The sequence below is a fragment of the Staurois parvus genome, unplaced genomic scaffold (assembly GCF_062004578.1).
Source record: "Staurois parvus isolate SC_StPar_1 unplaced genomic scaffold, SC_StPar_1.0 ptg000422l, whole genome shotgun sequence".
NCBI lineage: Eukaryota > Metazoa > Chordata > Amphibia > Anura > Ranidae > Staurois > Staurois parvus.
The window spans coordinates 4,234,969-4,250,309 of NW_028318218.1; the positions used below are offsets into that span (position 1 = coordinate 4,234,969).

At 44.2% G+C, this 15,341-nt stretch overlaps 1 protein-coding gene across 3 annotated transcripts in view; it reads left to right on the forward strand.

The window, feature by feature from the left end:
• Positions 1–15,341, forward strand: part of DYNC2H1 (dynein cytoplasmic 2 heavy chain 1) — a 597,118-nt gene that overhangs the window by 45,649 nt on the left and 536,128 nt on the right. For all 3 annotated transcript variants that reach the window (XM_089687276.1, XM_089687277.1, XM_089687278.1), the window contains exons 7-9: positions 3,373–3,507; positions 3,589–3,702; positions 5,421–5,532. In XM_089687276.1, the coding sequence (XP_089543402.1) occupies positions 3,373–3,507; positions 3,589–3,702; positions 5,421–5,532 (361 nt within the window). The remainder of the gene's footprint in view (positions 1–3,372; positions 3,508–3,588; positions 3,703–5,420; positions 5,533–15,341) is intronic.

The following is a 15,341-nucleotide window of genomic DNA, read 5'->3' on the forward strand; positions in this document are numbered from 1 at the left end:
GCTTATGTATTACAGTATACAGTAATACCTTGGTTTACGAATGCCTCGGTTAACGTAATTTTTAAGTGCGATTGCTGTCTTTTTTTTTTTTTTTCTTCACTATAGCTCACAACATTAGTTGTCACTTTCCCCAGAGTTACAGGAAACTTTGTATCTTTTAAGAAACTGAAAGGAAACATTGTTTCTTTTAACTTGGGGAAATAAACTAAAAGAAATGTCTCTCTTTTAGCAGGAGGAGGAAGAAAAAAAAAAAGCGGTAATCACATTTAAAAACTGGCACCTGGCAACTGAGTGTAAAAGAATTGCCGGCAATTAAAAAAATTATAAAAAAAAACGGCATGGGGTCCCCCCTCCCATCCATACCAAGCTCCTAGGTTCTGGCATGGATTTTAAGGGGAACTCCCACACCAAAATGAAAAAAAAAATGGCTTGGGGTCCCCCACACCAATATCCATAACAGACCCTTATCCGAGCATGCAGGTCAGGAAAGGGGGGGGGGGGGGGACAAGCGAGCGCCCCCCCCCTCCTGAACCATACCAGGCCACATGCCCTCAACATGGGGGGGTGCTTGATGGGGACAAGGGCTTCTTCCCCACAACCCTGGGGTCTGCGGGCAGGGGGCCTATCGGAATCTGGAAGCCACCTTTAACAAGGGGGCCCCCAGATCCTGCCCCCCCCCCATGTGAATGAGGATTGGGTACATGGTGCTGCTACCCGTTCACAACAAAAAAAAATTGTAGCGTAAAAAAAAACAGGACACGGTCTTTGACAAGTCCTTTAATAGAAGTAAAATCTTAAAGAATGTCCCCGCAGTAGATCCAACGTCAATCACGATGTCCGCCGCCGCCAACCCAAAAAAGGAGGAAAAAAAAAAAAAGGTTCCGTTCTCGTTGCTGGCTGCCAGCCTTCTGCCTCTGACCTGGCTTAAAAGTTCTTAAATATGTAAGGGTGGGGCCACCCAGGGACATCACCCGAGTGACTCCACCCAATGTGCCATATTTAAAAACTGTCAAGCCAGCTCAGAGCAGAAGGCTGGCAGCCAGCATCGGGAACGGAACTTTTTTTTTTTACCTTCTTTTTTCAGGTCGGCTGCGGTGGACATCGTCATTGACGTTGGATCTACTGCGGGGGACATTCTTTTAGATTTTTCTTTATTAAAGGACTTGTCAAAGACCGTGTCCTGTATTTTTTTTACACTACACTTTTTTTTTTTTTTTTTTTGAATGAGGATGGGGTACCATGTACCCCATCCTTATTCACATGGGGGGGGGCTTGGATCTGGGGACCCTCTTGTTAAAGGGGGTTTCCAGATTCCAATAAGCCCCCTTACCGCAGACTCCCACAATCACCGGCAAGGGTTGTGGGGAAGAGGCCCTTGTCCCCATCAACATGGGGACAAGGTGCTTTCGGGAGGGGGGGGATCCCCCTGCCCCAAAGCACCCCCCCATGTTGAGGGCATGTGGCCTGGTATGGTTCAGGAGGGGGGAGCTCGCTCATCTGTCCCCCCCTTTCCTGACCTGCTGGGCTGCATGCTTGGATAAGGGTCTGGTATGGATTTTGAGGGGGACCCTCATGCCATTTTTTTTTTTAATTTTGGCGTGGGAGTTCCCCTTAAAATCCATACCAGACCCGAAAGGCTTGGTATGGATGGGAGGGGGAACCCCACGCCTTTTTTTTTTTAAATAGTTTTTTATTTGCCGGCAATTCTTCAACATTCAGCTGTCAGTGGAGAACCCCGCTGACAGCTGAAACATTAACACATGGTTGTCACTACTAAAATACCGCATGAGTTAATAAAATAACTCATGCGGTATTTTAGTAGTGTTTACTGGTTTTCTGACCTTCGGAACGGATTAGTTGGTTTTCAATACATTCCTATGGGAAGCAGTGTTTCGGTTTACAAATTTTTCGCTATATGAAATGTCCTGCAGAACGAAATAAATTTGTCAACCGAGGTATTACTGTACAATGATCTAGTAGAATTCCTGCTGGTGTAAGGTGGAAATAAGTGGCAGTTTACAGTTTCAAATGGTTTGTTGGGAGCACCCACCAGCACTAAAAGCAAATATAGAGACAAAGTGGGACAATCTTGTACAATACAGCTACTTTAATTAAAAAAAAAAAAAAGAATAAAAATGAACAATTGTGCTCACAAGTGTATGGTGAATTCACTCCTTATAAGCCCCTCTGCTGGCCACCTTGAAAGGGCCCCTAGTCAGGAGACTACCATCCCACCTCCAACCACGTATAAGCAATGAGTTTACCATACACTTATGAGTGCGGTTGTTCAGTTTTTGTCTTATTAGGGCTCGTTCACACTAGGCTGTTTTGCCAACGCTTGCCAAACGCCCCTATAGCGTTTGGCAAGCGTTGGTCCGGTGTTTGCGGAGCGTTTTTAACGCTCGGCAAACGCTCCGCAAACGCCGCATGCGCGGTTTAGCGGCGGTTGCTAGGCGTTTGCCGAGCGTTAATAACGCCCCACAAACGCCTATAATGCATTTGAGTGGTGTTACCGCTCCGCAAACGCCCCGCAACCGCGTCGCAACCGCACCGCAAACGCCGGCCGGGCGTTTGCGGAGCGGCACCATAGACGAGAATAGGAGGCTTCAAAGCCTCCTGACTTGACCAGAGGCATCCGTTTTGCCGTGACGCGACGCAAACGCTCCTGTTAGAACAGCACCATGTGCTGTAATGTGCAGAGTTGGCAGAGGCGTTTGGGAAGCGGTAAAAACGCTTCCCAAACGCCTCTCTGCCGCCTGCACACAAGGCTAGTGTGAACGTAGCCTTAAAGTAATTGGTTCAAATGGGGTTGGTGCACTTTGTTTCTATTTTTGATTAGAGTTTGTTAAAGTACATAGCACCTTAAATAAATTGCCATTATTTTTTTTAACAAAATATTTTTTTCACCCATTTTTTTATTTGCTACATATCGGCACATCACTGCTGAGTTTCTCTTGAAGGCCTTTCCTCATACATGCACTCTAGCAACTGCTACATGACATTTCTCAAAGCAAGTTTCCTAATAATGGCAACAGTGGTTCATGCCTGTACAATGTGCATCCGTACAGCCGCTTAAAGACTTCATAGGGAGAGCATGTGAAAGGGTGACAACGCAGACAATGGTGAAGAGAAAGGGATTGTTGTTGTTGTTAACCTTTAACAGGCAGCGTCAACAGGTATCCTTTAAATAAAAGCTGCAGATTTAAAAATCTTGAAATTCTCTGTTATTGGTATAGCATGTTAAAGACTATATGAGACTTTAGAGACTGGGTTTACATATATTGTAACAATTTAGGTACAGCTTATATACCTGTAAAAATCTATAATGAATTTTGTATTTAATTAACAAAGGAAACGATTGCTCCTTTATAGGTGTTCACTATAAGAATCATGTATGAAAAGTTGGCCCATTTCCTGCCCACTGGTGAAGATCGTACTCAGCGATATGGGAAAGTGTTTGAACCTTTTTCTGGATTGAATCCAGTGCATTACAACCCATACACAGAGGTAGTACAAAGCTGAATTTATGATCTGCTGTCTGTGTGATAGTGAACATGGTTCTGATGATGGTTTTTAACATTCTTCCAGCCTCTCTGGAGAGCTGCAGTTTCTCAGTATGAAAGAATAATTGAACCTGCAGAGGAGAAAATAGCCAGCAAACTGAAATCCTACTTTTCAGAGATTCATGAAAGTCCACAACAGGTTGGTATACGTGGCAGAAACTATTGTTATAAATGGTATATGGTAAGAGAAAAATTGTTATCCTTTGAATAGCTATTTTCCTTGAAACGAACAGCATTTATGCAATTTAGTTGAATGGTGCTGGATTCAACCCACTACCAGGTCTTCATGTCTGTGTACCTGTGCTTTTTTTTTTTTTTAAGAATCCACTCGAGTGCACCTGCTTTTGACAACAGGTAGCTAGGCTGAACAGGTTCTTGGCTTGTGACTACTGGGCTAGGATAGATATGAGGTGAGACCTCCCAGTATCTCAGACAGCTTAGAAGACCTGGGAAGGATCGGGAGGACCACTTCTTTAATCATGGAGAAATGTATTTGGTGAAATGTCATATAAAGGCAATATCATTGTTGAATCTGCATAGTACTGGCGCTAACCTGTTATGTTGTATGTTCATTAGTTACAAGACAATTAAATATTCTGTAATTGGCTTTGTGCTGACTTGAAAGTGGAAGCACTTTGGTATATGGCACACGACTGTTGTTTTTCAACACTAATATATATGGCTGGCGGTTTATTATGCAATTTTCTTTCTTTCAACTATGGGTTGAAGGAAAGAAAATCACTCAATACCTCCATCAATGCAGTCAGTGTTGATGGGGGAATCCCTCCCACTGTGCTATTGAATCTGACAGTGGGAGGTTTCTCCACCATCAGAATACAATGATCATTGCTGGTGGCAATAGCCACTGGCAGTGATCTTCTTAAAAAAAAAAAACCTGATAGGCTGGTTTTACTGAAGTTGATTGATAGATTGACTTCAGTATAACCAGCCTGCCCATAGATGGATCGAAATTTGCCCTGTTCCTGCTGAACTGGACAAATTTAGATCTGTTTATGGCTGGCTTAACTCTTACAGCAAACACTTTGAATGGTATATTGTTGTGTTGGCTGTTTTTTGCCTATTGTTGAAAATATGTTCATTAAGGTTTACTGTATTAATACACAGTTGCACATTTTGTTTACTAGGGCCAGGTATATCTATTCTACTCATTGTGAAATATCAGTATATTTACCTTGATACCATACCATACATTCTGGAAGTCTTTGGTATATGGTACTAATGTACAGAGGCTTCAGCTGACCCCTGGTGCTGTCAGCACACCCTGGAATCTCATGGGTCCCCAGAAATGTTTCACAGACACCAAAAAGAACTAATGATGTTTAAATCAATCCTGCCCTGTTCTCAAAAAACCTTCCCTTTTTATATTCAGCACTGGAGTCTCCACCAGTCTTTATCATTTGACACTTTTGAGAATGTTAGATACTTGTGCTTCCCGCTGCAAGCTGTGGTTGAATCCTCCCACCCCTACGTCCTAGCTGAGTCTTGTAATGACATGGGGTCATAGAATGGAACCACACTATGTGGTTGGGGACACAAGCATCCAAAACTACTGGAAGTTTTAAATGCTGAAGAGACTGACAAAGGCTTCAATGCTGGAATGGAGTGGAGGCTGCGAAAGAGGTGAGTGTGTTACCTATCCTGCAGGAAGCTTTTAGCTAGGTGTGGTATCTGCATGAAAGAAAATGTACTTTTCTGCCATAGCATCTCTTTTTGATAGATATTTAAGTGAAGGTGGGGTTTGCAAAGAGTGCTTTTCTAGCTCACATGTAATAATTCTCTTCCCTGTTGTGAGAATTTTTTTTTATTCTCTGTATATTTTCTTTTTATATTTTTAAGCTCTTGCAAGCTTTTCAGAAACATAAAGAAATGGTGAAGAGACCAAATATTGGGAAACAGCTCATTACTGAAAGAGAAACTCTGCTGGCAAGACTCTTGGATTATATAAAAGGTAATCAAGTCTTTTTAAACATACAAGAATGCTGATTTTTTTTTTTCTTGCCACAAAGGTAACTAAAACAAGCACATTTTTTTATTTGTGGTGCGTCTATGATGTATTAAAGCATTTTATCTTTATTGCACAGTACAGGACACAGGAATTGATAGGCTATGGGTTATACGTTATCTTCACATGATTTGACACTAGCAAATTCTTCACTGGGTCTTCCCTCTAGTGCACCAGTATAACCCCACCCACTTCCTGAGGCTCCAGTTTTTTTGTTAGTGTTCTTTAGTGAATTTCCTCCTATCTTTCACCAAATTTATTTTACATCATTTAACGAACACGTATTTTTAGATCTGACTGCTTCTTGCCTTCATGGCTTATGAGCAGTTTTTGCATCGGTGCCCCTCAAGTACAACTTGATAACTGAAGCAGTAGGGCTGACCTGTAATGTTCGCTTTGGGCACTGGGTCCTGCGTTTGGTGCTCACCTTGGCATGTGGTGCAGCAAGTGTAGTTAGCTGCAAGGTGGTACACAAGTTCATAGCCGTAATCTGTTCCTATGACACCCAGACTCTGAAAATGATTTTGGGGGTATGCCCACTGTGATGGGTGAACCCTGAACAGGGCCAGCTATGTGGGCAAGGTAAGACCAGGGTTTTCCTATATCCTTTTACATACGGTCCCTGGCTTGATGACAGCCATACACATACACTACATCCTTATCTTAAAAGACATACATAGAAGGTACAGGTGTAGGGGGATTTGCATCCTTAGTGGTTTTCTCTAACTTTATTGTCTCGCTATCCGGCCTTTTAGGTAACATAGCTTTACATATTTAAATTTGTTGGTCTTTTTTTTCCACCTCACAAAGTTTCTACCTCGGAAGTTCCTTTGCATCTAGTGACATAGGCCAGTTGCACATTAGAGTGAAAAATGCCAAGTTTTTATGGATCTTTAAACTCATGCACTGTTTCCTATGACACAATGTACACCGCCGTGTAAAGATCAGATTGACTAAAGAAATTTATGTCTATAAACCTGTATACTTAAGTACCTGCACAAAAGTGTACAGGCATATAGACTTAAATTAGAGCACTGGCTGAAAAATTAATTGTCAACTTCTGTCCCACTTGGCTGCCTCCTCTGATACTTGCAGGAAAGGGCAGGGGTTTGGAAAGTGGCGGGAGGATGATCGTGGGGGGAAGGGGGGATTAGTGCAATTACTGGAACCAGTCCCCCTGTGGTCCTCTCCCCTGCACTGCAGCTGGCTTCTCTTCCTCTCCCTCCCGCCAGCTTTCAGCTGATGCAAGGGGAGCCATAGGGGATCTGTTTCAGTAATTGTGCCATTCTCCCCTGTGACAGACCCAACCGGGACAGGGGCTTTTGCAGAGGACTAGGGGGTAGCCCTAGGGGGAAACCCACTGATTATGGCCCATGGAGAGAGCAGATCATTCTCTAACTTGAAAAGCTACAATTTCTGGGGAAATTGTGTGAAGTGTTCTTGCCTCCACCAGTACAACTGGAGTGGGCGGAGTAACTAGGTGGAGGGGCTTGTCATTCTGCTGCCTGCTCACACACCTGGGTTCCTATGGCAACTCACTGTACAGCAAGGGCAGAGAAGAGCGGTTAAAAACAAACTGCTCCAACTTGCTCACTTCACTGGCGGTTGCCATCTTCAAACGGTTGTAGTTTAAAAATTATAAATCCTACACCAAAGAGCTTTATATTGTGAGAATCACAAGACCCAGACCTACATGCATAGTATGTCTCTGAAATATTAAAAATTAAGGCACAGTCACAGTTTAGAAATTGCCCTTCGAATTTGAGGTGGCTAGAGTGGGGTTTCAATGAATGTCAATAGGCGGTGTGAGTTGCAAACAAATGGTCATATTGTGAAAACTATCAGGAGTATGGCTTAGCTGTTTTAGTGGCAGCAGGGATAGCTGAACGTTTTGATATAAGATTTGTGTAGGTGGGCTTGAAAATGAGGGAGTGATGGCAGTTTAGAAATCATGTCCTGATTTTTCAGCTCACACTCTAGCTTTTGTCAGCTCCCACTCTAGTTTTGAACATTCCGCCATTCATTCCTATGGGACCAATTTCACCACAAAAACACCGATATTTCGTGAACCATTCGGCAAAACGTTCCACAAAGTAATAGCACACCAACTGGGAACAATCCGCACGTTTCGGTATATTACTGTCTATGTAGTGTAAAAACTGTGGGAGGAGTTAGGGTGGTAAATTTGGCTATAATAATAAGAATATATATGTGAGATAACAGTAAGTGGTCTTGCCATGCAAGAACACTTAATGATGAATAACAATGTTATGAATCAGGGATGTTGAATTTGTAACGCACGATGCCTGTGACCTGTATTTTCAGTCGTTGGGCAGGTAGCTTTTTCCAACCTGTAGCCCTGCTGCGGGCAAGCAGCAGGGCTCACCTGTCAGGTGGAAGCACTCGGGCTTCTACACAGCCTACATTGCCAGCTTCCGCCTCCAGCCCCGCGTGTGAACCTCCTCCCTACCTGCCAATTTCTCCCGGGCTCCACTTGCCCATCTGCGGGTCCGGGACTGGCTCAGTGTGCGCCGGCATCTAGAGAGGATGGCGAACACGTCCGCTCCCCTCCCCTTCTTGTCCTGACCCGGAAGTGACGTTGGACTGCATTTCCAGGTCCTCATTCACAGATTCCCAGCTATTGAGGCCTGCAAAGAATGTAATGCCGTGTGATGTGCACTGCATTACATTCAGGGGAGCAGGGGGAGACACGCAGGGTCTTTTAGACCCTGCATGTCTCATTAAAGAGAACCTGTCACCAAAAAATCATCACATAGGGTACCTTTGTCCCCTCTATGATGAAAAAAGTAGTTAAGTAGAATTTTTTTTTTCTAATAGTAAACAAAATCAAAGTTGCACCAAAGCACATAACATCCCCTCAAAAAAAAAATTTGAGCCCCCACATATATGCACGTACAAAAGTAAAATCACATACTGGGGTGCCTATGCTCCTCCATAACACTAAACTGATGACCTATAACAGGCTTTAAAAGGGTTGCCTATGAAAAATATAGGGTACTGAAGTTTGTCGCCATTTCATGACTGCATGCAAATTTAAGGTTTGACATGTTGGATATCTGTTTACTCAGTGGAACCACATCTTTTATATCTTACCAAAAAATAGGGTAATTTATTGCTTTTTTGTGCCATAAAATTAATGTGTATTTTTTACTGAATTTTTGCGTTTCCTAGACCTTTGCGGTAATATCATGCAACATTTGGAGCTAGCACTATTTTATTCTCTAGGGTATCTGATTTCAGAAAATACATAATGTTTGGAGGTTTTTGTGTCATCTTCAAGCCTAAAATTATTTTTTAACGTGTGCAAAAACTGCTCTTGCAGCAAAAGGGATAAAGGATAATCCGGACACTCCCCTTTCCTGACGAGAACCCAATCAGTGCTCATTACACTGCAAGGTCTCTCTCCTCCCTGCTAGTTCCTGTGTTCGGTGCTGGAGACAGGCAGGGAGGGGAGGAGGAGATAAAATGGTGCAATGTCAAAAAAATTAAACGTTTAAGTCGCCATAAAGCCCCTTTTGATTTTTAAAGTCCCAGACATTCCTAACAGCACCTCAGATTTAAATACGGTTTTGGTTAAAAAAATTTTTTTTTTATCAGGGCAAGTAGATTGTCATGAGGGACAAGTAGTTTTGGTACACCGATTTAGTCCCTGTACAAGTAGTTTTTTCAAAAATTTCCACACCCATGTGAATGCTTAGAGCAATACTTGGATTCATTTTCTGCATAAAGACAATAAATCTTCCCTTCTGGAGTGGATGGAAAAGTGTAATATTAATCTTGCAAAGGTTGATGGTCAGAGGAAATATGTGGCCCTCATGCTGATTGGATTGGAGAAGCTCCTCTATCTGGGACAGAAATATTTATCAGCAATCTCCCTCAAGTTATCTATGAAGATAAAATAATTCCACTTTTTCAGACTTTTGGAATATTGTGTGAGTTTTGTTTCATAATGGACAGATTGTGCAGGTGGGGTCCAGACACCTCAGCACGAGTGTAATGTACTTTGTGTATTCCTGTGTAGGCTCTGGCCTGTCTGGGTCGGCTCACTGATTAATCAGCTAAAAACAATCTGATGCTGAGGACTCTGCTATATTTTGTTTATTAAGGTGGTATGAGTTTACTGTGTCCTTGTCCCATTGTTAACCACTTGCCTACCGGGCACTTATACCCCCTTCTTTACCAGGCTAATTTTCAGCTTTCAGCGCTGTCGCACTTTGATTGACAATTGCGCGGTCATGCAAGATTGTACCCATATGAAATTTGTATCATTTTTTTCTCACAAATAGAGCTTTCTTTTGGTGGTATTTAATTGCTGCTGGGTGTTTTACTTTTTGCGCTATAAACCAAAAAATTGCAAAAAAATTGAAAAAAAAAAAGTTTCTTTGTTTTTATTATAACATTTTTCAAACAGGTAATTTTTCTCCTTCACTGATGTGCGTTGATGAGGCAGCACTGATGGGCACTGATAGGCAGCACTGATGGGCGGCACTGATAGGCAGCACTAATGAGGTGGCACGGATAGACGGCACTGATAGGCAGCACTAATGAGGTGGCACGGATAGACGGCACTGATAGGCAGCACTAATGAGGCGGCACTGATAGGCGGCACTGATAGGTGGCACTGATAGACAGCACTGATAGACAGCATTGATAGGTGGCACTGACTGGCATCACTGCTGGGCACTGTCTGGCGGCACTGCTAGGCATTGACCGGCGCAACTGCAGGGCACTGACTGGCACAACCACCGGGCACCGACTGGCACTGACTGGCAGCACTGCTGGGCTGCACTGGTGGGCACAGGTGGATGGCACTGCTGGGCACATGTGGGTGGCACTGCTGGGCACAGGTAGGTGGCACTTCTGAGCACAGGTGTGTGGCACTGCTGAGTGGCACAGGTGGGTGCACTGCTAGGCACAGGTGGATGCACTGCTGGGCACAGATGGGTGGAACTGGTGGGTGGCACTGCTGGGCACCGATCATCAGGGCACTGATCATCAGTGCCCGGATGATCGGTGCTGTTCCCTGCTCTGACAACTGCTGGTTCTTGGCAGTACTTTCCTTTACGCTCTGACAGCGTGAGGAAAGTGCAGCCGAGAACAGGCAATTGCATTTCCCGGTAATCAGCGTGTCATTGGACACGGCTGATCACGTGGTAAAAGGCCGCTGTGATTGGCCTTTTACTACATCACGTGATCAGGTGTGTCCGTAGGACACAGCAATCACGGAGATCGCCGGGTGCTCGCCCCGTTCTGGGAGGACGTCATATGACGCCCTCCCAGAACTGGCTGGCCGCAGGGTAGCCATCATTCGGCTATCTGTGGTCGGCAAGTGGTTAATTGAGTGACCTATTGGCTCAGTCCTCCTGGAGGCTCCTACATGATGGGATTAGTCTGGTGTCCTCTTCACCTAGTTACCTAATCATTGTGGGATGTTTATCCTAAGGTTTAATATTTGTTTTGTTTTTCATATGGGGACTGCCCCTCTTTTTGAAGTGTATAAAAACCTGTGTTCCTGTTCAATAAAGTAGTTCCAGTTTGCATCTAAGCTAGTGTCATCTAATGTTGGCTCCCATACCCAGCTATAATACCTAGGTCCTATGTCACAGCGGTGAGGAAGCAGTTCTCTCTGACGGAATCACGCAATTGGGGTGAGAGATGGTCCGTCACACTCCCTCCCAGCACTCTGATCATCCTCCCTTACTTTACAATATTCCACCCCTTCCCGCAGCTCCAAACCCCTGTGTCCCCCCTGCAGTGCTGCTCTCTTTTCCTACTTTCCCTCCTGCTATCTGCAGCTGCTGCAGAGGGATCAGTTCCAGTATTTGTGCCATTCCTCCGTACACTGAGCTGTGCAAGCACATCTCATTGTACAATTTTGGCAAAGCTGCATGCAAGGGAGTGACGTCATCTCGGCCTGGCCACTGAAAACAGTCAGGAATCGATATCCAGAAGCCGCTGGGCTAAAGATGTAAGCAGTGTGCTGGTGGGACATTGCATTGCTGGACAACAGATGAGTATAGTTTAATTTTAATGCTCATTCTCACAGGTATTCTGGCTGTGTGAATGAGCGGATTGTTCATGGGGATTGAGCTGCCTGTTGGGCTTGGCTGACACCTACAAGTGCGACCAAGCATGGGTGCATTTCCCCTAGTGTTTTTCACACATAGGAAAGCCTATTTGTTTCAATTGGTAGCCCTATGAACAAGAAACCGAAAAGAAGTCCCTTACTCTTTTCTGAAAACCCACCACACCGTACCGCATGGTTTAGCTTGTCAAAAAACCTCGCATTTGCATGTGTGGGTGTGCCATAAACAATGGCATCGCCATGAGTCTTCTAAATGGCATCGCATTCCTGTGCACATCAGAAAAGCGTGTGATTTAGCTTGCATTTCAGATAAGCATAGATGTGAACTTAGGGCTTATTCTATTGGGATGCAATGGCTGTAGGAACACAGCGGCGAGTCCTAATTTGACAGATGTGCAGGTGAGCGGCCCCAAATGCAAAAAACTGTGTTGAACGCCATACACCTGCACCCACACATGGGTGGGGAGCACTTTCAGTTAGCCTATACAGGGCCCCATGATTTCAAACAGCCGCTCTGACCGCTGGGACCTTCTTCCCGAGGAGGAGGCTGGTGAGAGTGGGAATGGGTTAGACCGGCAATGCCCTCCTTGGTGGTCAGTATCTGTGCCCCCATGATGGTCCAATAGTAGTTCCCCTGTTCTGGAGCAAAGTCTAGCACCAACACCTCTCCTGCCTCATGACTTTGGCTCCCTTACAGTTGTGCAATGTACAGCCTGTCTGAATAAAGCAGAATTAGTGCCACTATGTCTAATATATTCCAGAGCCTATCACCACTTCTGGAACTGGCTGGGGCTATAGGCTGCAAGCATTAATCTGCCTCTTTTTCCCCTGACTATGTTCATGGGCCAAAACCAAAATTGCCTAGCACACTTCCAGGGGCAGAAAACAAAGGTGATTCAGGCATTTTGGCAGAGGCAGCTCAGGATTTTTTACTGCCATGATAAGGGAAGTTACTTTCTTCTTGCGGTCTACTGTGGATTGATTTGAGGGGATGTATGCTAATTTATGGATAGATACGCTTGATGCTGCACAGCACCTGCACACAAAATAGGGCCTTTTTTATAGAAAGGCTTTTCCTCCCACGGATCAGGCAAGTTTGGCACTATACAATAACTGGCCAAATTTGAAGAGGTAATTTCCCCTTCCTTGTAACTTTGAAGCTGTTAGGACCTGGATCGCCTGCTGATGGCACTGTGGTTCCCTGTGCAGAGGATTGTAGTTCCAATGTCCACCAGCGGGTGTCTCCTAGCAGCCAGCAGCTTCCAGTAATCAGTCTCCACCTGATGCTGGCTGCTGGGAAGGTATATAGGTCCTCCTTTGCTATTACACTGAGCACCAGTGTTTTTGCTTGCCTGACTTTGCTGCTGCCAGATATTGTTACCAGTAATCCTGATTTGCTCCTGCCTCGTAACCTGTCTTGTACCTGCTCTCCTTTGTTCCTGACCCCTGTTTTGGTTCTCCCTTCCAATCTGCTTCCTTCATCTCCTGTTTTCCCTGCTTTTCTCTGTTCGCCATGTTACATATATTATATATAGTGAGCTGTTATTTAGATGTTCTGACTGTTAGGTTTATTAGTTAGGAATTCTGTCACTGGGGTTTTTTGTTCACATTTGCTGTGTGTTGGCGTTTGGATGAATTTTATTTCTCTGTAAGTAAATCTTACTTAAAGCATGCATAGTCTTTCCCAGTTTTCTGAGTGTAGTCACACATATCTGGTCATCTCTACCGCTGATTCCTGACAGAACTTTTATATTCTATGGACCAAAAAATGGTCTTTCCCCACTGTGGACTCGACTATTCTTACACTGAATGATTAATCTACTATTTCTTTTGAGTGTACCCCCTCCATTTAAAGATTCAGTGGATAGGCATTTAGAGACTCTTTTGAAGTGTTTCTTTGCTCTGACAGGCCCTGCCCTAGAGCTGGATATAGCCCTTTGCCCAGACTATGGCAAACTGGGCTGGAGAAATTGTGAGTGAGTTTTTTTTCCTGATATAGATAATCCTAATCCTTTCTTTGAGATTACAACTCTTGTCTAGGCTCCAAGGTCTAATGACGCCCTCCTTATAGCTTGACATTCCCGTCTTTTTCCCGATCCATGCTACAGAAAAAAAATTCTTGTGCTCTTAAACTGTCCCTCATGAGATTACTTCTCACATATGTTTGTTGAGAAAGCCTAGGTGTAGATTATTACTCTCATATCCCTGGATCCTGCTCCCCTCTACTTGAGAACGTTCCACAACATAGAGCCCCTGCTACTGCTTATGGCCAAAATGCCTTCCTCTGTAGCCTTCACCCCTCAGGCTCTGTCCTGAGCTCTGAAACACCCTTCCCTTTTCCACAGCTGTGGTTTGCCAGTTCACTGTTTGTGGTCTAAAGTGTTCATCCTGCCCTTACCATCCTAAGGCCTTAACCTTAGTACCAGTCGACTTCGTTAAGTCACCATCTCTGTGTTCCGAGGATTTCCTTGGGGGTGGTTGCTCTTCCTTTGCTCCTGCGTTCTATAGGGGCTTTGGCACTTGCCTGCTTTGCTCAACTCTCATCTCCAGTTTAGAGCTGCTCTATATCCTTGCCCAGTGATTTCCTGATATCCCTAGTTCCCAGGTACTCTTTGGTTTGGCGCCTCACAACCTTTGAGTTGGATGCCACCTGTACTCTTAAACCACGCAGGTCATTTTTTGACTAAGGGGGCATATTTTTAAAGCAGCCAGTGGTTGATTCTCAGTGGTTGTTGGTTTTTGGCTTTAGATTTAAGATGCATTCCTTATTAATGTGTGTTGACTCGGTTGGGGAGCTTTCACCACCATTCAGCCTATACAGTATGTAGTTGTGGTGACATTCACCATATTTATTATTTGGCCAATAATGGATTCACCAACACAATCGTTTTGAAACCCTTTCCCTTATAAATGGCATAACATTGATTTTATCATTCAATCCCCATTGTGTTTCTGTTTTTTTTTGCTAGAAACTCAGTGTACTCAACCCCACTTTAATGTTCATGTCCAGCACTGCAGATGAGGATCCTAGCCTAAAATCCTCATTTGCATATTCCATATTGATTCGCCTAGTGACGTAATTGCTTAGCCAGCCAGGACCGGAAGTGCTTCCAAATTAAAATAAATAAATAATTAAAAAAAAATGGAGAATATGAAGCTACCATCTGATAGGATGCTTTCCAAAAAAAATTTAATGCAGCCAACAATTTAGTCATGGCTGGTATGGCAGGACTTCACTGGGTTGAGGGCTCAAGGTACCCTTTGCGTTGGACATATAGCTCCATAATTAGTGCCTTGGATAACTGGAATTTCTGGAGGCTACCAGCATCCATGTAATTATCCAGCAATGTGCGCTCCTTAAAGCATCATTCCTTTAATAGGACCACTCTTGAACTTCTCCTCTTCCTGTTCTGCATTACTTTACATTCCAGAAGATTGCTTACAAAGGGCTCCATCGTCTGTGCTATGCAGTCTGCCAGCCTCCAGAGACAAATCCTGAGTGGAATCTAGCTGCTACCTGGTCCAGCTTGCACTTTCCCACCTATTTTTTTTAAGCCAATCCCTGACCACCTAAACCAGATTTGACAATTCGCATGCTTATCGAAAGCCTGGACCACTACTTTATTACCGCATGGATTCATTTATTTCC